Raw genomic sequence first — 23,601 nt, 5'->3', positions numbered from 1 at the left:
AATGAGATATCCCCTTTCATAATAGCACAGGTGTCCCCCCACCACACCCTACAAAGAAAGTTTTTTGGTTTGCTGTAATTACAGCTTTTGCAACTCTAATGGCATGTGTAGTGGGTGGGGGTGGTGACAGGGTAAGGGGACGAAGAAGTAATTTCAGAGACTGAACAAACAAAGAGAAGCACATAGGAACACAGGTGAAATGTAAGGTGGCAATGTTGGGTGTGGATGTCAGGAAAGAATTCACTTATCTATAATAAAATTCGTAGCACCACACCCCCATGCTATTTTTAAAGTATGGGAAAAAACTAGCTACACTAAGAGAATAAAAAGCAATTTACTTACTTATTCTCTACAAGTAATTTGTAGAGAGTCTGTTGGCAGAAAAATATGAACTTGAAAGTCCTAGGCAATGAACATTTCCCTCACCCTCAGACCGATATTAAGAAATCAAATGAAACCATTTGGAAGCTGACACAAATTATTTAAACAATGAATATCAGTCTTGTAATTATGAGAATAGTCCTTTCAGAAAAAGGAAGCAAAATAATTTCAACTCTCCTTTTGTATCATTATTTATTTAAGAGTTTTCATTTACTAGAACATTTTTGTAATATATATCAAATGAGCACTTTGAAAAGATACACATTTTCTTTTCAATCACTGGTTTTTATGATGTGCCAATAGTTCTTTGTCCATTGCCAGCTTCATGTCACAATAAGGTGACAAGATGAGACAGCTTAACATGTTTCTATGTTTTCTACTATTCAGGAGGCAGGTAGGATCCCTAACTTAAATATAATGATCAATAAATTTGCAATATGTGAACTCAAGGTTTCCTTTTAAAGTAGGGAGAAAAAACGTTTAGTAAAGTCTTTTCTCTAACCTGTTGCCAAGAGCATTTATTTCAGAGAGAGAGACAGGCAGACTTGGAAGATACCCTTGGAGGTCTTAGGCCTCTATACAGTTGGTAAGCAAGTTCCTGCTATACAGTCTCATACATAAGTAAACTTTGTGCTTCTGGGGAGATAACACAGTTGTGTGGTTGCCTGGTTGTAGTAGTGAATTTAATTTTGCTTACAAAACCAGTGTGAAGCTAACTATGTTCATGAAGTCTCTGCAAAGGTCATCTCCCTGCTGTGTTTGTGTTGCTGTACTTGAAATATTGTGATACTTGTTTAGGTTAGAAAATGGTTTATATTGCATCTAACAGTTGAATATTTTGGTGAAATATTCCATTGTGATGGCCTAAAATGCGAATGAACTCCTAATGATTTAGGAGCGATCAGAAATGTTAGAGTTGCTTATTCAAATGGAAAATGAACTGAAAGAATGATATACTTTGTTCATTGGAACTAAAATTAGAGTATACAAAGTGAAATGCCAGGGTCTTTAAACTGATTAACAACTCATTAAGCATTGATAGTCAATGAAATTATTATAAAAATTACTGATTTACAATTAGAATCTTATTTGTTTTCTTTCCTAGAAAAACATTTTATTTTAAATTATTCATTCCTTTGTAAAGGAGTTAAGGGAGCATCATGACATGTCATTGCCCCTGACACCCTGACATTTGGTGTACTGACATACCTTAGTGTCTCTCTCTGCTTTTCTCTACCCCATTATTTTTAGAGCTACCAACATCATACTTGGTGGAACCTCCATCTATAATTATTCCTGAGAAGATCATGGGATATTTTATATCAGTTTTTTAAAATTATTATTTTCAAAACTTAGGGTTTTATTTAGAAAACCATACAAATCTATAATAGCAATGAGTGCTTTTACCCTCTTCCTGGCCTATGATTATAAACAATATAAAGCAGTTATTTCCTTGCATTTGTCTGGAGAAGCTTGGCTGAATGATTAGTTTTATCTCCATTATTTACAGAAAGGTACAGAATGTGGTGGGGATTCATTATATGCTTGACATAGACCCATGTTTCTTATTTAAAAGTATTCTCCATATTTAAATGAAAGACAGTATGTGGATTTAGTGTCTATGTGTGTGATACTTCTTAATGTGAGTTCTAGTTTTATTTACACCTAATGAAGCCTAATGAAAAGAGTTGAATATAAAATAAAAGTATAACCAATTCAAAATAGGCACATTTTTGCAGTTCCAGTTCGATCCTACCGTGTTGTACAGAGAGATTTAATTGTGTCTGGCTTAACTCAACTACATCCAAATAGTATAAGCAATGAGAGACTAATTTGGTGATTAGATAAAAATTATTGATGGGGCATTTCAAGAGATTCGTTTGTACAAAAAGCATTTAAAATGTATTCTTTCATATACATATACATGCATATATATTCTCTCACATTCTTTTTTCATAGAGTAAAGGTACATTTCACTGAAAGCTATGTTGAAAGGTGTTATTATCTGAAGATTTTATTGTGTTCGTTTTTAAAACATATACACCACTAGGGACTATAAACCACAGTAACAACTTCAGTGATCTAATATTGAATAAACTTATTCTTTTAATTACAGTTTTTGAAAAAATGTATGGCATTTAGTCATTTTCTTAAGTTTGATAATTAGGGTAGTTGCAACATCTATGGTAGAAATTATCTGTATTTATTCATTTTTTAATAATAGTTATGCATTAATCTCACTTTTCTTATGGTGGAAATATTTTTTCATTCATTTGAATACCCATAAGCCTTTGGTTACATAGTTAAAAGGCTGAATATATGTAGTGGATTAGGCTGGAGATATAAGAAATGAACTGCAATGTGTGGAAGTCAATGAGAAGAGACATATAGTTATGGTTAAGAGCAATCTAGCCCTACACGAGTAGTATTTTATGGAGATAGTACAGTGAAGATGTGATGGGATGTAGAGAAGAGTTTTCTGTTTTGTTTTTATCAGAGTGAAAGGGATAATTGTAAATGTAGCCTAATTTTTCTAGTTCCAGAAAGGTTTTGTGGTCTTTGGTTTTTCTAATAAATCCTAGTTAAGAAAATAGAAGGAGATTCATAGAGTTTTAATTGAGAGTTCTTGTATTTCTATATATGTGTTGCCTAAAGAATGCAAGCAATACTGGCTCCTTCTCAATAGGGTTGTTTTCTTTTCTGACTTATCAGTAAATGTAGATGTTGATCCCTTCTTACATGGAAGGCAGCAGCTTCCTGTAACAGGAACAGTCTCCCTACCTACGGGGGGCAGAGTGGCTCCATCTTCATTGGTCTTCTGTAAGCTTTGCGGGTTCGGCCTAAGCCTGTGTGGCATGGACCTGGGCTGGGCTGAAACCAAACTCCATAATGGTATTGACAGGGGCAGGAGGGTGAGACACCGTGCTTCCGTCTTTCTCATGGGTCAGCGAGGCCACAGGCATGTCCGCGCTGCTGTGATGCTGGGAATAGGACTCCTGTAGTGGCAGGACCCTCTCTTAGGACAATTGAATTACACTCTGATAAGTGTGAAGGCCAGAATTTCCTCCTTCCTGGTGCACAGACAAGAGCTTTGCTGATGTATTTCTGGAGGCAGAGAAGTCCCTTGGGCTTACTGGTGGGAACCCTATGGCAGTTTGTAATCTAGGGGCTGATCTGAAGGTATGTGCTGTTTAAGGTACGCTAGTACAAATGTGGACATGTGACTCCTGAACTTCCTTTGGAGAAAATGTTAATGAACAGAACTAAAATTGACCCAATCCAGGTCACCTCCCATGAGGGATGAAGGTGAAAAGGTGTGGAGGGCCCTTCTTCCCTTGTGCTTTCAGTGAGCTGTGCCTGCACCCACTGAGCCCTCCATCCAGTGCTTCTCACCCTGTGTCTGGGACATGGCTGCTGCCTACGCAGTCCTGTCTCATGGTTGCACTGGGGAGGGGTTGTCATGGCACTATGAAAGGATATAAAGAAACCTCTCTTCTACTTTTCTAAAAACGGTCTTCTCTAGGACTGATTATGACAAAAGGCCAAAAGAATCTCTTCTCATTTTCTCATTAAATAGAAAGTGTTAAGCATCCCCTTACATAAGACATAATCAATTACGTCTTCTCTATGATCTGGTGAAATGGTGTTAATTTTTTTTTTCAGTTCACACAAAGATGAATTCCCACACTTCATGATTATCATGTATATATGTGATTCCTTGTTTCATTTTAAGGATGTTGCTTTGTTAGACATGTTGACAAGGTTTCATAACCCGTTTCTAAAATTTCAATTGGATTCACTTTCCTATTGTTAATGTAAAACAGCAAATTTGAAGACTGAGAACCATGTGTTAAAGGATGATTGCACTTAATGTGAAAAAATTTGAATACTTCTTTGTGTGTGTGGTCAGCCAGCCTTGTTATCGATTTCTTCTTTCGTACCCTGTCAAATCTTCCATTTAAGTATTGTGAAAACTCTTTGTTTTTTTCAGGTCGAATGAGTGATTTGAGTGTAAGTGGTCATCCAATAGATTCAGAATCTAAAGAAGATGAGCCTTGTAGTGAAGAAACAGATCCAGAGCATGATCTAATTGCTGAAATTTTACCTCAGTTAATTGAAATAGATATATACCACAGTGAAGATGAGGGGGAAGACGAAGAATGTGCAAACGCTGCTGACGTGACCACCACCCCATCAGTGCAGTACATAAATGGGAAGCAGCTAGTCACCACAGTGCCCAAGGACCCAGAAGCAGCAGAAGCTAGGCGTGGCCAGTTTGAAAGTGTGGCGCCTTCTCAAAACTTCTCACACAGCAGCCAAAGTGATCCTCACCAGTTTGTGATAGCTGAAATTGGCTTGTCTACTGCCATGCAACCTAATGAATCTAAAGAAACCACCGACTCAGCAGAACTGACGTGGAGGCCCGAGACTTACCCTGAAACACCAGAACAGTTTTCAAGTGGCGAGCCGGACATTTTTCCTACACTCCCATTCCATGAGGGAGAGGCCACAGAGCGGCCAGGATCAGTCACAGGGAGAGGACCGGAGCTTGGGCATCGGGGCCATGAGCACAATGAACCCCTACCTCTCTTTCTTGAAGAGTCTTCAGGAGAGGCAGTCATGGACCAACACTCTCAAAAAATGGTCTCTTCAAGGGCTATGATGATAACATTCAGTGAAAAGGCAGAAAAAAGCACACCTGTCACATATACTCCAAGTATGATTCCAAGTTCTTTGCCTGCAAATGTTTCAGAAGAACTATCAGTTACCTTAACAGGAAGTCCCCAGCCTGATGGCGTGCTGTCCACTGTAGAAAGCTGGGTGGAAATAAGCCCCAGACAAGTTGTAGAGCTGTCAGGAAGGCCGTCAGTTCCAATTCCAGAAGGCTCTGGGGAAGCAGGAGAAGCTAAAGATGAAATGTTCACCATGCTGACTGATCTATCACAGAGAAATACTACAGATTCTCTTGTTCCCAGTGACACGATGATGACAGAAAGCCTTTTTGATATTCTGGCAACCACTGCTTCTTCAGTTTCTGAACAGCCTTCTGCAGAAGCAGTGCCTACCAAATTTGTAAGGGAAACAGACTCTTCGGAGTGGGTCTTCAGCACATCTCTTGCAAAGAAAAGGAAAGATGAGGAAGGAACTACAGGCACAACTTCTACAATGCAGGTACAGTTACTTCTGCAGAGATCGGATCAGTCAGTCTTACCCTCTGAATTAGAAAGCTCCAGCAAAGCCACATCTAGGGATTCAGCATCTGCTACCAGGACCGATGCTATGTCCTTGATGACACCCACACAGTCTAAAAGGGAAATGACAAGTTCTACCCTTGTCTTTACAGAAACAAATGTTTTAGACAATCTGGGGGCACAAACCACAGAACCCAGCAGTAGCAGGCAACCTGGGGTTCAGGAGCAGCTGGCCACTGGCCCAGGTGGCCTCATCTCTCTCTTTGTGGAGCAGGGCTCTGGAGAAGCTGCTGCTGATCCAGAAACCACTGCTTTTTCTTCATCTCACTTACAACTTGAAATTCAAACCAAAAAGGAAGCAGATGGCACTTTGTCTCCCCATGTGGGAACTATATTCCCTTTTGAGCCAACAGGATTGGCTTTCAGTACTGAAACAGACAGAGAAGTTGCTGAAATTATAAGCCAAACATCCAAAAACAGCTTGATTTCAGAGGTGTCAGGAGAACAAAATCGTGGGTCAGAAATAAAGGGCTTTTCTACAGATTTTCCTTTGGAGGAAGATTTCAGTGGTGGCTTTAGAGAATACGTGACAGTATCTCATCCCCTAACACAAGAAGAAACAGTAATGATGGAAAGCTCTGGGGATGCAGCATTTAAGGATACCCAAATTTCAGCATCTGTAACACCTACCTCAGATCATATCAGTCGCATAGCTGACTTGGAAGGACCTCAAAGCACCTTGGTGAGCACTTCCGCCTTGTCTTGGGAAGAATTCATAGCCTCTGCTGAGGGCTCAGGTGAGCAGTTGGTCTCAGTAAGCAGCTCTGTTGACCAAGGGTTTGCCAGTGCTGTGGGAAATATTTATGGTACAGATTCCCCACTTACTGACCAAGGATTGGGAGAAGGTGCCATGAATGAAGCTGGTACAAGATCCACCGTTTTACCAATAGCAGAAGCTGAAGGTACTGAAGCTCCAACAGAAATGAGGAAAGTGAAGTTTGGTGGCACAGTTCCAATGGACTTTCCCCAGACTATGGAGCCGGCCTACTTATGGTCCAGGCCAGAAGTCACTCCTGTAAGACAAGGAATTGAAAGTGAAACAGCCTCAGAGGAAAAGACTCAAGAACAAAAATCTTTTGAATTCCCTCAAAGCTCTACTGCACCAGAACAAACAAATTTTGATTCGCAAACATTTACTGAAACTGGACTCCAAACCACAGATTATTCTACACTAACGACAAAGAAAACTTACAGTATCGGTGAAATGGAGGTGGAAGGCATTTCCTTACTTGATATGTCTACTCCAGAGCCAGATGCAAAAGGCTTGGAACCCTACAGTACTGTCCCTGAAGTTACTGAAAAATCCCATTTTTTCTTAGCCAGTGCTTCAGTGACTGAATCATTGCCAGCCAAAAGCATAGTTACAGATTCACCAATCAAAGAGGAAGAAAGTATGAAACCCTCTCCCAAAATTATGAGACCAATAATTAAAGAGTCAGATTCTGATCTTTTATTCTCTGGACTGGGATCAGGAGAAGAAGTTTTGCCTGCTACAACATCGGTAAATTTTACTGAAATGGAACAAATCATCAACATATTATATCCCCAAATTTCTCAAGTGGGAAGTTTAGAAACTAGCACCTTAAGTGATACAACTGACCTCTCTGTGGAAATAGAAAATGAGGCACATGTAGTTAGATCACTCACTTCCCAGACAGACAGTCTCTCTGATGATAGGGACACAGCATCCAGCCCAACCATACTAGAAATTTTAAGTGACACCAGCACAGAAGGACCCTCTATGGCACCTCCCATTCTCTCCACAGACACTGTGCATCTTCAAGATCAGGCTCGAGGTTGGGCAGAAGACATACAGACTAGCAGACCACAGCCTCCCCCTGAACAAGTCTCTGATGACAATTCTTCAGTAGCAGAAATGAAAGAAACGGCAACCTCTTCTACTGATTTTCTGGCCAGGACTTACGGTCTTGAAATGGTGAAAGGATTTGTTACATCAGCTCCAAAGCCATCTGACTTATTTTATGAACATTCTGGAGAAGGATCTGGGGAACTGGATATGGTTGATTTAGTCCACACTTCTGGAACTATTCAGGCAACCAGGCAAGGAAGCACCACATTTGTTTCTGATAGATTCCTGGAAAAACATCCTGAAGTTCCAAGTGCTAAAGCGATTACTGCTGATGGATCCCCAGCAGTTTCAACGGCGCCGCCTCTTCGTTCCCAGCAGAATGAAAGCCCCTCCAACCCAGCTAGCACACTGTCATATGAGAGGTCTGCTGAAGGTGCTGCAGAGAGTTCCCAAGACCATTTCAGAGCATTTGAGGATTCCACCTTAAAACCTGAGAGAAGACAAACCACTGAAAATATTATTATAGATTTGGACAAAGAAGACAAGGATTTAATATTGACTGTTACAGAGAGTCCCATCCTTGAAATTTTACCTGAGCTGACTTCAGATAAAAATACTATCATAGATATTGATCACACTAAACCTGTATATGAAGACATCCTTGAAATGCAAACAGACATAGATCCGGAGGTACCATCAGGATCACATGACAGTAGTGAAGAAAGTACTCAAGTTCAAGAGAAGTATGAGGCAGCTCTTAACCTTTCCTTAACTGAGGAAAACTTTGAGGGCTCTGGTGATACTCTTCTGGCTAACTACACTCAGGCAACCGATAAAGAAGCAATGACTTCTGGAGACAGAAGCCAATTAGATCACACGGGCTTTATCTTCACAACTGGGATCCCTGTCCCTAGCACAGAAACAGAATTAGATATTTTGTTTCCTACAGCAACATCCCTGCCCCTTCCTAGTAAGTCTGCCACAGTTAATCAAGGGATTGAAGAACCAAAAATGGAAGCAAAAGTCCTGGATGACATCTTTGAATCGAGTACTTTGTCTGATGGTCAAGCAATTGCAGACCAAAGTGAGATGATATCCACATTGGGCCATTTGGAAAGCACACAGGATGAGTATGAAGAACAGAAATACGGAGCTCCTTCTTTTCAACCAGAATTCTCTTCAGGAGCCGAGGAGTCACTGATTCATCCTTCACCCTACGTAAGTATTGGGCCTCTCCACCTTATGACTCAGAGTTTAACGGAGGCACCAAATGGAATGGAAGGATCAAATCCCCCAGATTATATGGATATAACATCAGTGTTTCCAGCTTCTGCAGAGTCGTCCTCTCAGACGTTGTCATCTCCATTCACTGTATACTTCGACAGTGGGTTCTCTGAACACACAGAGGGCCCCCAGCCAAGTGCTCTGCCAAGTACAGATGCTGTCACAACTCAAATGAACCCAGGAAAACTTGGAAACATTGAAGGGACTTTCAGACTATCAAGTGAAGAGGACTTTCACATAACTGAGCCTCCATTCTTATCTCCTGACACAGAACTAGAACCTTCAGAAAATGAAAGTGAACCTCAGTTATTAAACCAAATTGAAGCTTTTCCCACAGAAACAATTGCTGCAGACGAAACTGAGATTCCCCAAGATTTCAAAAGCAAAGCCAGTGTTCAGCTTTCTGGAGAAACAGTCCAGGTCTTTTCCAGTATTAGCACACCTGAGGCTGGAACTGTTATCACAGCTGCAGGTGAACTTAAGTTAGAAGGTGCTACACTGCGGCCACATACTACTGCTTCTGCAACTTACGGGGTTGATGCAGATGTGGTACCTCAGCCCAGCCCACAGACTTCTGAGGGGCCCACCATTCCTCCTCTGGAAACAAACCCTGAAACACAGGCGGCTTTGATCAGCGAGGAGGATTCCACAGTAGCAGAATCAGAACAGCAAGTAACAGCGAGAATCCTTGATTCCAATAATCAGGCAACAGTAAGCAGTGCAGAGTTAAATACTGAGCTTACAACAACATCATTTTCCCTTCTGGAAACTTCTAATGAAACCAGTTTCCTGATTGGCATTAATGAAGAATCAGTGGAAGGCACAGCAGTCTATTTACCAGGTAAGGTCACAACACTGATAAATCTGTTTCCAAACTTGGAGATGGTCCATTGGTCATAACATAATATGTATATAATTGTTATTGTGACATTAAATCAGTGGAGATTTTTATACTGTTCATGTAACAAGACAGGCCATAGGATTGAGTCCATAATGAGATGCAAAGAAAGTAAGTATGGATTATTTCTGGGCTTTATAGTTATTTGTATTTTTCTGGGTTTTAGGAACCACATACAATTGTAACATGGAAAAACTGAAAATGTTAATGGTTTTTAAAAATCAATTTGGTTTTCCTCACAACTGAAGAACTGCTTTGTCATATGGCCCAAAGTTATACACCTTATGATAAAGACAGGAAAATAAATTCTGTTTTTAAAACTCTTTCACTGATGGGTGCTATTATGGCAATAATCAAAATCTGTCAGAGCTTTAAAATTTGAGAATAGTAAATTGCTCTAATAAATATTATGGTTTGTGCAGTATTAATGATCAGTTCAAACTTCTATGTAATTTTCTTGCTCCTGATAGTCCTACATAATGTGTCTAGCACAGTGCCTACCCGTGGTGGGTATCCATTCTATGTATATTCGTGCTTTGCCTGTCAAGAGAGAATTTCTGTTTTTTGTTTTTTTTAATTGAATGGACAGAAAACATGAATTTGATACTGGTTCACATGGTCTATCTCATTCACAAAAAGGCTATAAAGCACATATTTTTATCCCCAATTAAAAGGATAGAACATGGAGGTCAGAGATGCTCTGTAATTTGTCCAGGGTTGCATAGCTACACACACTGTGGAAAAGTAGTATTTGAATCCAGTCAGTCCCACGCCAAAGTCTCTGGTCTTTTCACTGCTCTTTCCTGATTTCTTATTAATATAGTATAAAAATGTGTAATTGATATTTAATGATATGCAAACCAGAAGTCTTGGAACGTTTACTCTGAGGAATTTATTTTCCTTTTAATCCAGCTGGATGATGCTGAGAAGTCTGTTTTAATGGTGTTTTTCAGGAACATAATTTAAATAACTATGTTAGTGGAATCTCCGAGTGGCCATTACCACCTAGCTGCTATCTAGAAAAAGAAAAAGAAGTCATTACTTCAAGGGCTGTGTTGGTTGAAATCATGTTTTGTTTTAATGAGTACGTTTCACAGTATAGCTATACTTAGAATTATTCTTCTGATAGTTTCAACATTGTCTTCTGTGCCACTGATACTTCAGTTTGTTGTGCTTCAGATAGAGTGCGACTTTTACAAATGATGAATAAAATTGATCAAAGGTGGTTGGTGGATTTCTTGTTGTTGGTGATGTTACTCTAGTATTTGTTCTTTCCTAATTTTGTTGAAATATACTTCAGGCTGGCAAAAATATGATACAGATATCATTGGTAATAGCTATGTAAAATAGAGAGAGTTAGGTTTGACAAATGAGTGAGAAATGTGTATCAGTTATCCAATCTACAGTGCATCTTCATCGCAAAACAAATTGACGCTTTCGGCTAATTCAGGAAAGAGCAGCTCTCACTGGATTGCTTGGCCCATCTACTGCAGATTGAACTTTCAGAGATTAATACAAACTGTTTAGAGAAGAATAAAATTCATCAAAACAAAACTTTTCTCTCAATCTAAACTACTTTAATAAACAAGACACCTAGTTTCTTGCCAAGTCCTTGCCCCATACCCTCAGCACGATGTGTGGGGTCTGCAGGGGGAGTCATAGCACTTCCTCACATTTATGTGGTACCTCACAGTCTTACCAGGCACTTTCACATAAGTGTCGTGTTGATTTTGCACCAAGTGCAGCACATAAATGTGTTGTTGATGTAGCTTTGTCATCTAAGCAGTGTACTTTCAAAGGCAGAAAACTAAATGGCTAGGGAGATCTTCCATATTTTTAGAATTTTAGGAGAAAGAATCTTAGAAAAACTGGGATTGTTTTTAAATAAATAGGTGCAAGCATTTGGCTTAAACTAATTGTAATGTTGAATTCACACATGCGAATGTATATCTAATGAGTCTTTCTAGTTGCCTAGAATTTAATTAACATTCAGAAAGTATGAGTTTGCCATTCCTGTGTGGAAAAGTCTCAGTTATCTTCTGTAGCAGTATCTGTGTGTCAGAATATTCCTTAAATTCATGTTTCATAAGTAGATATCTTTTTTTCATGTGTAATTATTTCAGGGCTTTGGGACTTAGGATTCTTGAAAATATGACTTTTATTCCATTTATAACCAATTTATATCAATTATTGTGTAAAACTTTCAACTGTCATTTGGATTCCCGATCATTTTGAAACTTAAGCAATCTGAAAAAGTATTCAAATAATAAATAGAAGGTATTAATGTAAATATAATCATCTGAGCAATATTACAGAATAATATCTGTGCTTCAAATAGTCTAAAAATATTTGCATTTAGGAAATATATTTTAAACTGTTTCTTCTCATAAATATGTGTCTTTGGCCTTTCCGTTTATCTGCTAGGAGTGTCAGTATCATTGTGTTTTAATAAGGAAATGGTAATAAAAATTTGGGGTTTCATTTTAGGTGAGGCTTTTGTATTTGGGTTTGTTTTTATACAGTAGAATTTAATCCCTGTGTTGCTTTTCTTCAAGTATAGTTTAAAGGAGTACATTTGGAACGTGTTTTTGGAAAAAGCATATTAATGTAGCAGAAGAGACTTCAGTGCACACTTTGGAAGAAAGGCAGTTTCTGAGCATTAAGTGGTAAAAGGCAATAACAATTCAAATGATGATAACAAGCCAATCTGCTAAAAAGAATGCATGTTCTGTGTACCCAGCCATTTCCCATGAACTAACCTCGTTTAAAAGATTACATTTTCCATTCACTGTGCACATATGTGTAATCATTTTGACTAAAATCAATTGCCATTATCATGCCAACTAAATCTGCAGTAGAATATATTAGTTGCCAGATGTCATACAAAATATTGTTAAAAAATAACAGCGATTGGATCCCAGAAATGAATAGATACAATTTGTAACAATTAGTTGTAATGCCAAGAAACACTCCAGAGAGTAAAGTTAATGTTAAACTTTTCTGTGTTGTATATCTAAATTGCTATGATAAAGCTTCTATTATAGTAGCAATAAGTTTCATTTTATGCTAAAATATGTTGAAATTTATTCAGAGGTGAGCCTAATTGCTTTTCTTACTTTCCTGAACATGTTAGGACCTGATCATTGCAAAACAAACCCTTGCCTTAATGGAGGCACCTGTTATCCTACTGAAACCTCCTATGTGTGTACCTGTGTGCCAGGATACAGTGGCGACCAGTGTGAACTCGGTAAGATATTCTTGTCTGAAAGGCTGTAGTGCTTTTCCAGAAGATATACTGTGGAAGAATTTATATTGCTCAAATCAATGAGAGGATTTCAGAGAAACCCATGTATAGATGAAGCATATGTTAAATAAAGTTAAAATCAAAGTAATTGAAGTTGGATATGGAAAATGAGGGCAGATGTTTATTAGATTTTGTTAATGTACCCAAGATTCCCTAAAGCTTACTGTGGTTAGCTGTCTTGTTGCGCTTGTTACAGATAGGCTTTACAAATGCCTAAATAAAGTTGCATAAGTATTAACAAAAACTTTTAATCTAGTCTCCCAAATCTGCATATCAATAAATAATCTATTTAAATGCAAAAAAGTTTTTAGAAAGCTACCTTTAAAAAATTAGGGAGTTTCATTTTTCTGTTTTGGGCTAACAGGCTCCTTTGATGGGAATAGAGAGCTCCTTCTGGGGCTGTCCCCTGAGGCCCCTGTAAGCCACCTCTGCTTCAAGGGACTTTGAGATTGTCATCCTCTTTTGAGGTCCAAGGAATATCATTGTCTCTTTACTAAATCAATTCCTTTTATTCCCGTTCCTATTTATGTTTCCTTTTTTCTTAAAACTATAAATACCAGTTTTGATTTGGCTAAATTTAGACCTTGTCTTTGAGGAGAAGTGATGGAATATAGTGGCCAGGTGCTCCCATTAGAGGCACTGTGGCAGTGTTCTCGTGATGAGTAAAGAAGGCCGGTTTTAGATTACGCAGAAATATTTAGAAAAAGTCCATGACATACATGTTAAAAGAGTGCTTGTCTTAAAAAAAAGTCAATAAGCTAGTAAGCTCCATATTTGTACTAATTAGTGGGGATGTAGAGATAGCAATAGATAACATTTAAGGAATAATTTTATCTTAAATATCAAATTCACATATATATGTTTAAAAGCATCTATCAGACCCCCATTTTGTTTTGTGTTGAAATCAATTTAAAATAATTTCATGAGCTAACATATGGGAAGCTGTTAGAAGAGTGGCTGACACATAGCAAACACCTTAAAAGTGTTTTGTAATACTACGGTATAATATCATCATTACTAAAGCCATTTTAGGTGAGAACACATTATATATTTCTTGGAAGTTTATTTTATGTATTCATTTTTAACATTCTTTTCATTTAACTAAACATTAAATTTTTAGTGGAGTTGCAAAATGTACAGGAATAAAATCATTAATTTCACCAGGGAAGATCGTGTAGATCTGTATAGAAAAGTTACATTTAATACAGATCTTCAAGTGGGGAGGATTTTAATAGGTGGAGGAAGGAGATTCAGATACATCAAACAAAAGCACAGAGATCACAAACTGCAGAATGCATGTGGGTGACTACGAGCATTCAGGTGGCCTCCTAGGGATCTGTGGGAGACAAACCTACCGGGAGAGAATACTTGAAGGAGGGTTGGATCTATGTAGGTCTGAAGAGGCCCTGAATACATTGTACTGAAGAGTTTTGTACTTCATCTTTTAGCCAATGATTCTGAGACTTCAGAGTGCATCAGAATCATCTGCAGGGCTTGGTAAATTGTTGCTGTCTCCACAGAATCTGATTCAGTAGGTCTGGGTGAGCCTGGTGCATTTCAACATTCTTGGGTGTGGTGGTGTTACTGGCCCACAGACTGCGCTTTTAGGACCACTGCCCTGGGCAGCTGGGGTCCACAGAATGTTTGGAAGCCAAAGAGTAAAATTATCTTGTCTGTGCCTAAAGATAAGATGACGATCAGCAGAGTGAAGGATATATAAGACGGAAGAGGCAGAGGCAGTGAAACCAGTTGAGTGTTTTCATTATTCCCTGTAAGCCAGGATTGGGGCTAGAAAGGTAGGGGGATTCTTATCAGTGTTAGGATTCATGTGACTCATCTAAAAGCAGTGGAGACAATGATCCTTCTCTGAATATCTTTGGAATTTTCTTAGGGTTGCCAGATTTAGTAAATAAGATACAGGAAGGTCAGTTAAATTTTAATTTCAGATAAACAAATAATTATTTATATAAGTATGCCCTAAATATAGCATGAGACATACTTACACTTAAAGATTATTATTTTTTTAAAATCTGACATTCAGATTTAATGGGCCATCTATTTTATCTGGAAACTTTACACTAAATAGGATCCTTACAACAACTTGATCACTTTTGAAAGTACTTTTATGGGCTTTTATGATTATATTTCAGATTTTGATGAATGCCACTCTAACCCTTGTCGCAACGGAGCCACATGTGTTGATGGTTTTAATACCTTTAGGTGCCTCTGTCTTCCGAGCTATATTGGTGCACTTTGTGAGCAAGGTAAGAGCTATCCCAACATTTGTATGATGAACATTGCTGATGTTTCATTTCTGACATTACTTCTAGGCAGCCTTTTGTCATAATGAGTTGGTTGTTTTTAGCAATTTTGGCCATACTTCATATTCTCTGCAGAAGAAATGCACAGGTTACCACATATGTTAGGTTTCCTTATGTGTCCATAGCTCACGACATCTAAACGGTAGTGGGGGCTTGATCACTGCTGTTTTGCTGATAGAGTGGAATTACAGACAGGCATACTGAGGTGAACGTAAGGACATCTAGCCAATAAAAGGAGCATTGTGATATATATTCTTCCTGAGGACAAACTAGGCACCCATGTATATGACTTGTACCAAGGGTCTTGCACTCAATGTTAGCTGCCTTTGTTTTCTCCCCTGAGCACTGGAGATTCAGCAGGCTTATTTTTCGTGGCCCATCACCTCTGGAGGATGAGTTAATATAGTTGTTAGAATGCATTAGTTTTAGCTTGGCAAACGCTATGTAAAAGATATTGTCAATCTGCTCAACAGGGAATTTTCCTACCGAAGATCTATTTTTTTCTGAATGAAAGAAAAACCTATGTGCACAATGGCTTGACTATCTTGTCCTGTAATTTGCATTTTATGGCCAACCTGAGAGTGTATTTTAGATCGTTATTGGTAATAGTTCTTAGTCCATCAATTAGAAACAGATTGCATGCTCAGCACACTCCACTTTGAGATGTTGATTTCCTCTGCTTAAAGTTGTACAGTGGTTTGGCCTTGACAAAAATGTCTCGCGCCAAACTTCTATAGCACTAGACAAAATGAAAATGTATTAAGACAGTCAGGCACATTGGTCTGGCCCCACATTCTACTTTGCAGTGTCAATCTGGGCATCAGCTCAGAACAAAACTAAAAGGAGCATGTATTGAATTACCAATTGAAGAAGATGAGTGATGGCTGAGTTTTTAGAGTTTTTTCATTTACTCTATTGCATAGGAAGAGTCTGTTTTAGAATTTAGAAAGAAATCTGAAAATTGATCAAGTAAGATCCTCTTCTTAAAAGAAAACAGTAAGAAGGATGCCTTTGTTGAAGAAAACAAAAGGGTGAGATATTTGAAATACAGAATCAAATGATTCTGGCCTCCCTTAGTTCCAAGTCCACAGAGTGATTCAAAAAATTCTTTCAGCAAGTCTTTATTGAACACCTACTGTCTGCCAGGCACTGTTCTGAGTGAAACTGAACAGAACAAAGCTCTGAAGAAAACAAAAATCCTGGCTCTTGATGACACAGCAGAATTCTTGACAGGGTATGAAAAGAGATACTATTATTGGATACTTTATAAGTTGCCAGGTGCTTCCAGGTACATGATTTTATTTCGTTGATAGTATTTCTGTGCATTGGGTCAGAAATTGAGGCTCAAGAAGGAAAAGTGAAGTGTTCCAGGTCAAACAGCTAGTGCATTAGAATGGGAAAAATGAACCTTAGCTGCCTTTTAAATCCCAGGTTTTTCTCAGTATCTTCACATTTATAAAGTAACTCTCACAGATAAGCATTTTATTTATGTGTCTATCCAATGGATTCAGTGGTCAAAGATCCTTGGAAGAGACTTTGGAGACAGTTACCTTTTCCTACTCTTTAAAAGAATATTAAGAAGAAAAGACATTGATTTTTTTTCTCTCATTTCTGGAGCCACTTGACTTCCAGGTAAATTCTATTTTATCTTAAAGCAAGTTTGACTTTCATCCAGATTATTTGCTAAGACACAGCCATCCGAGTCTATTTACCAGCTGCAGCTGCGCTCCTGTGATTTATTGCCAGGACACTGAAAAATGTCTCCTTTTTTCAGGTTGCCTAAGAACAAATGTTTTCTTCATTAACAGCAGCGTTGCTGTCTAAACAGTTTTCTGTCCAAATTTCGGTGATGACTGTGCTGTTGTTTCTTCAGCTGACTTTGGAGACAGTTCAGCACACACAGATTGTCCCCACCCAAAATCAATGACACAGCAAGAGGTGCCTAAGTGTTGATAATTTCTTAAGGCATGGCAGATATTGAAAATGTTACCTATCTGGCATAATGAGAATATATTTTTAGTGAAGTCTCTTGAGTGGTAGTTCCAGATTCTGTCACCATGAAAGGAATTGCCATCCCCTCTCTCCCTGCTCCAACACTCACTGGCCAAACTGAACCTGAGTCTTGTCCTGAAACCTAGGCATTCGAGTAGTTTTAAAGCGTAAGAAGTGATCCTACATGTCAGAAGAATTTTAAGAAAATATCATCTAAAAGGTCTGCCTTTTAATAAATGGAATGTGTACCCCATTATTTTTAGGAAAGATTGAAAACATGGACTGCTTCTGATCTCTCCTATCAGAGTAGCATACAAGAAGATGCTGCTTGACATGTAGTCATGCAGTATGTATTTACTGAATTAATGAATAACAAAAATTAAGTGAATCAGTGTGGATATTTGGCTTTTTTAATAATAAAAAGTCACTCTGTTAAGTGGCTTTTGCACATGTATTATAATTGGTGTTTGCACACATATAATCGTTAGGAATATAAATCTGTTGTCTAGATAATATAAATAAATAAACTGTCCCCATTTAGTTTTAACAGAAATTCTGTGCCTATATTTTGGACCTGTGTTCTGATCAGAATATATACACCTGCGAACTGAGAAAGGCATTGTAGCAATGATGTGGTCATGCATCTAAATTTAATGATAATTTGAGATTTTTGGTATAAGAGGAAAAGTACTTAATGATAATCTATTTTAATAATGAAAGACTAAGACCAGACTAATACCATTTGGGTTAATAGAGAAAAAGAGTATATAAAATAATTTTTTTCTAATGTCTCACTCAATAAGTTAGGGATCCTCTAGAATTTTAAGCTGTCTTAAAATAAATAATAATTTCCAAGGTTAAAGAAAACTGTCCTATTACAATACCATATACTGACTTTAACAGTAAGAGTTTTCTGAAACTGTCCCAATTCTCCTTCCTTATAAACTAAGTCCCCTCACATTTGAATGTTTGCTCCCCAACACTCCCACTTCACCTCTAAATTCTTCCATGTGAATATTGCAAAAGGAAAATTATTAATCCAGGTAGCCAAAACATGTTCCATTCTGTGCTGAGTGCTAATTTAACCCAAACCACCTAGCTGAGGCTTGAGTCCTTTCCTAGGGGATATGGTGGTCTCCAAACAACACTTCTATAAAACTCACAACTTCCAGTAGATGTTACTTAAACCAATTAGTCAGCTGGTTGTAACTAAACAACGGGTCTGATAGACTAAACTGAAATAAAGACTGTTCTCAGAGGTAAGCTGCATCTGTTGTATGATTATGGTCTAAATCACTGAAGCCAGGAAAAAATTAAATCTCTCAGAATGCATACTTTCCCACAATTATAGAAAGAGGAGAAATCCGAGTGAGCAAGAGTCAGGAAACAATTTGACTTTCAGTTTGGCTACTAAGTATGACATATAAGACACACATTTCTTTCATCCAGTAGGGTTTTGTTTTCTTCATAGATAAATTGGTGAGTTTAATAAACCCTTGGCTCCTTCAGTAAAATTAGGGAAGGGGAGGATGGTTATTAGGCAATCTGGGAAGTTCTCTATAAACTTTTTAGTCTTGTTAGTTTTTACAGTTAACTAGCTCAATGTATTTGTGAGGTGGATTTTGTGGAAGTCAAAATTACTTCTATTGACTATTATTTAATACATATAATTTAACCCCATCTATGAGTGGGTGAGTCTGAGGGAAAATCACCAATGAGATTGCAGAGCTATGAGCAAGGCTGCTTTACTGAAAGTACGTAAAAATTGGCAGTCTAGAAAGTATAGCTGAAGTTTACTGTCAGTGTAAAATTTAGATATATTTGAAAAATGTTTTCATCCCACAAAGATACTGGTTATAGGGTGCTTCTTGCAAAATACACACACACACACACACACACACACACACACACATATATAAAACTACATACACAAATACACATATATGTATATGGCTTGGTGGAATGTGGGGCACAAAGTTAAATAACTTAGGTTACTTCATTCTTAATAGACTTAAAATCCTGATGCATTTGCACCAGGAGTTCACTACATTCCCTCTCGTTTTTGGTAAGAAAGCACACAGCCCTGGCTACATCTCCGAAGCTACCTACTGACGATGAAGACATTTTTTTCTCTTTGTGAATGTTTTTCTCTTTGACATTTTTTTCTCTTTGACATGTAGTCATGCAGTATGTATTTATTGAATTAATGAATAACAAAAATTAAGTGAATCAGTGTGGATATTTGGCTTTTTTAATAATAAAAAGTCACTCTGTTAAGTGGCTTTTGCACTGACAAGAGCCCCTGGCCACCCCAGCTATCTTTCTGTGTAGTAAGAAAGGACTAATTCCAGAGCCTTTGAAGTCCTTATGCAAATAGAACATTCATAATCTTATTATCTGAAATTCCCTCTGGAATTTTAACTTATCACTTGAATGAGTCTCTTTTGAAAAGTTGTTGGTAAGGAATTAGCCCCAGTGGCTTCACAAGTGGGTGGATTGGCCCCCCCTTGCAGTTTTCTCCCCTGCTGACACTGGCCATTAATCAAGGGAATTGCAATTAAATACTGCCTTTGCAGTCCAACGATGTACAGCCACCCACTTGGCAGGAATTAGTTGGGCTGTCTTTGTCATGATTTTTGTCATCGTGATCACAGCTTATTAATTGGTAACTTCAGGGACATGGCATTGCTATCGTTGGGTCTTCTTGTTAACACTTGGAAACGTGAGCCAAGACTGAATGACGTAGGTGAGTTTAATAAGCCCCTGCCTCCCTCCTTCCAGACACCGAGACGTGTGACTATGGTTGGCACAAATTCCAAGGGCAGTGCTACAAATACTTCGCTCACCGACGCACGTGGGACGCGGCTGAGCGGGAATGCCGTCTGCAGGGTGCCCATCTCACAAGCATCCTGTCTCATGAGGAACAAATGTTTGTGAACCGTATGTACCACATATACACAGGTTTCCTGAAGCTTCACACAGTCTCACCACCTTCTTGGCTTTCTCTGTATCCGAATTAAAAGACATAGCTTTCTCAGTGGTGATTCAACTTATTAAATCCCTCATCTGCAAACTACTTAAAATCATCTCTCCTATATGAGCCTCCTACTCTGAGAAACCTTCAGTTGTGACATAGGCAGGGATTTCCTGGTCTGCCAGCAGTAATAGGTACAAAAGCACGCTGTAGTTGAGTTGTGCTGTTTGATTATTTTTTGACTTGCAAAAGTGGCTGCTTATGGGTCAGTCTCATTCTCCTCAAGGCTACCTTTGTGGTCTCTGTTTTGAATATGTGAATGCATTGCCTAAAGCTAAAGAGAAAGTTGCTGTTAGTTATTTTGATCTCACTTCTTAAAACTGAATTGTTGATGGCACTCTAATCTTATCCTCTGTACATAATTGGTTCTCTTCCAAGTTTCTAATTGTTTTAGGCCATAGAAAGTGGGCTTCATATTAAGAATATGAAAAGATGGAGACTGAAAGTTAATAAAACTTACTACCAGGGTAATAATTATTTAACAATAACTCCTTAAACTCTAGCAAAGAGAAGGGCAGCTAGCTTTTATGTACAAATATGTAGAAGTGTTTGGCTCATGACATATTTTGATATTCTGTTATGTATGTTTTTATGAGGACTGCTATCTTTTAAGAGTTTGATTGTTACTTTGCAAAATCTGGATAGAGGTTCATTTAACCTTTTACGTGGTGTCCTTGCCAGTGACTCATCTCCTGATGAAAGGAATTATTCTTGTGGATAATTTTGCAGAACTATTTGGTCTAGGTGTTCAGTGTTTAAAACACTTTGAGAAGAAACATGTGGCTTCCAAAGCAAGGCTACCATGGGTGAGATCTGTCACATTTTTATTGGGTCACTGAATTTTTGCCAATGGCGTAGCTTAATAAAATAAATAAATAAATAAATGGAAAGCTTTTATGATAAGTAAGGATGGAAAAATATTTATAATATACTGCCAGGGAAATTATTGCCTTATGTCTGATATTTCAATGTTTCACAATCTTGGTGCATTAGCTTTTTTAGTTTAAAACACATTGGGCAGAAAAACAAAAGATAGTCAGACTATGACAGATTTTTATGAGCCACTAAACAAAAACCCTGCCAGAAAAAAGGACACATGATTCACTCTGAAAATAATTTTCTTTGCTACATTTCATCCTTATATGGGAATGGTAGTAAAAATGTCTGTGTTGTTTCCCCTCTCTTAGGTGTGGGCCATGATTATCAGTGGATAGGCCTCAATGACAAGATGTTTGAACATGACTTCCGTTGGACTGATGGCAGCACGCTGGTAAGCAGCTCATGGAAGTGACACCAATTCTAGGAACTTTGTACCGTGTGCTGATTTCGCGTTGCAGAAGGTGTATTAGATTGGAGACCAGTTAAGTGACTTGCTCAGGGTCACCTAGTGGGAAAGGGGGGTTAGAACAGAGCTCATGCTGACTGGTCCGACTACCGGAGCCCCAGTCACTGTGGCTCTCTTCACGAGAGAGGTGTATCGGATTTTCCATTGAACTGGAAACCTGCATGATCAGCGGTATTGTCTCACGTCTGTCTTTTAGATGATCTCTCTTTTCAGAGCTTCAAAGCAAAAAGGAAAAGAATGAATGTAAGAGAAAGGGCCTTTAAAAAAGAATAAAACCTCTTGCTCTTACATAATTGTGCTGGAAACCTGCTGTAAGGCATGGCTCATTTTTATCCAAACAAAAGTGCTTATTTTTTTCATGTCAAAAATGACTGTGGACTTCCCTTGTGAATTTCCTTCCATTCAAGTCTGCTGACTAATTATGTAGTTTTTTAGATTTTTCTACTTATTCAAAAAAGGAGTGAATGGTGATTCTGGCTACAACCTTAAGTAGGCTGGTTCTTAAGTCTGGACAGGTGAAGCAAAAGTGGTTAACTATACTAGCGGTTCTAGGCCCTGGCTGCGGATTAGAATCTCCTGGGGGGTATAGTTAAACATCCAGTGCCTAGTCCTCAGCTCAAATTCATTAAAGCAAAACTGTTGGCAGTGATTTTTTCCAGGTGTTCCCAGCTTATTCTAAAATGCAGACAAAGTTGGGGTCCACTGGGCTACACAGTAAGTGTAAATTAAATTCTAAATTAGATAAAAATAAGAAGGAAAATTGAAAATAATTTTTAAGCTCTTTTTGGTATGAAATTACTTAGGTGCTTAAATTTCATTCATTGCCGGCCACTCATCTGGATTTAATGAGTTTGGCGAAATGTAAAGTTCATCCTAGAACTGATGCCAAAGGAATCTCTGCTTTTGGAAGTTCTATTCTGTTCAGGAAATCTCCTCTGCCTTTTTGTGGACACACTGCTTAGTTCATCTCCGTGTCAGTCATTACACTAAGCATTTTTTATTTATTTATGCCCCATGATAAACTTTAAGAGAGGCACTAGATGTTTTATGGGTGAAAAAAGGGAAGGTCAGTTAAGTTGAGATTTTTTCCAAGAGTCACAATGCTATTAAGTGGTGGAGCCAATATTTGAACTCAGACCTGAACTTAAACTCTAAAGCCAGTTTCTCCTGGCTGGCATCTCTTTGACTTTAAAATGTAATGAAGTCACTACGTTTTTATGTGAGTAACCTTAAAATAAAGCCTGGCTTTCTGTCTCTCTGTCATCACCCCTTATATTTAATCAGCACTAATTTGTCATTCAAGTTCCTAAGTAGGTACTTCTGCAAGATGCAAAAAAATAAGGCAGGTAGATTGTCCACATAAAATAAATTCCCAGTAAGGTATATATTAATCACATGTTCTGGATCAATAGTCTTATTTTCTTCTAATTGTTCTAGCTGGATGGTGTACCTGCAATTGTTGCATCTGTATGAGTTCACTTTGCTGAAATGGATGATAATTTCAGGGGGATAATTTTGCTCAGTTGAGCAGGGGATAATAACTGCTCAGTTAGATCAGTAGTGGTTGGTATGGCATGAGTCCTTACATATAAAATTGAAGATGGACATTTTGGTTAATTTAATTGAGAAGTGAGCATAAAAATTAGAAGGATTTTTTTCCGTATATTACAGAGAGTTAAAACTTTTATAATTTTGTTAATGTGTATTAAGTAGTATAGGCATTTAATGAGATTTCTCTTTGTTGAATGCACGCCTCATTGCTGTGGGACAGATTGGGTTTCTAGGACACTCACTAGTAAGGCTTCCTCCCACAAATTTTCCCTTATAAATAAGCCCAGTAAAAAGTGCAAGATCCTTGTGAGCTCCAGTTGTACCACCGAAGACAAAATGCCAAGGACTCAGGCGGCCAGTTCTGGTTGCTGCTTCCTTGTGCCTTATCGACCTGGACCATGACTTACCTCAAAGTGTCCCTGTATGTTC

At 38.2% G+C, this 23,601-nt stretch overlaps 1 protein-coding gene across 4 annotated transcripts in view; it reads left to right on the top strand.

Moving 5' to 3' along the window:
• The window catches only part of VCAN (versican), a 102,421-nt gene that overhangs the window by 55,851 nt on the left and 22,969 nt on the right, over positions 1–23,601 (top strand). For 2 of the 4 annotated variants that reach the window (XM_036914217.2, XM_036914219.2), the window contains 5 exons: positions 4,373–9,568; positions 12,759–12,872; positions 15,080–15,193; positions 20,024–20,182; positions 21,464–21,546. In XM_036914217.2, coding sequence (XP_036770112.2) covers positions 4,373–9,568; positions 12,759–12,872; positions 15,080–15,193; positions 20,024–20,182; positions 21,464–21,546 — 5,666 coding nt within the window. The remainder of the gene's footprint in view (positions 1–4,372; positions 9,569–12,758; positions 12,873–15,079; positions 15,194–20,023; positions 20,183–21,463; positions 21,547–23,601) is intronic. The other 2 variants (XM_036914220.2, XM_036914221.2) reach the window with 1 other exon arrangement.

This window comes from Manis pentadactyla, chromosome 2, assembly GCF_030020395.1.
Source record: "Manis pentadactyla isolate mManPen7 chromosome 2, mManPen7.hap1, whole genome shotgun sequence".
Taxonomy (NCBI): domain Eukaryota; kingdom Metazoa; phylum Chordata; class Mammalia; order Pholidota; family Manidae; genus Manis; species Manis pentadactyla.
The sequence above is the reverse complement of the archived record's forward strand: the minus strand, read 5'-3'. Positions and strand labels throughout refer to the sequence as shown.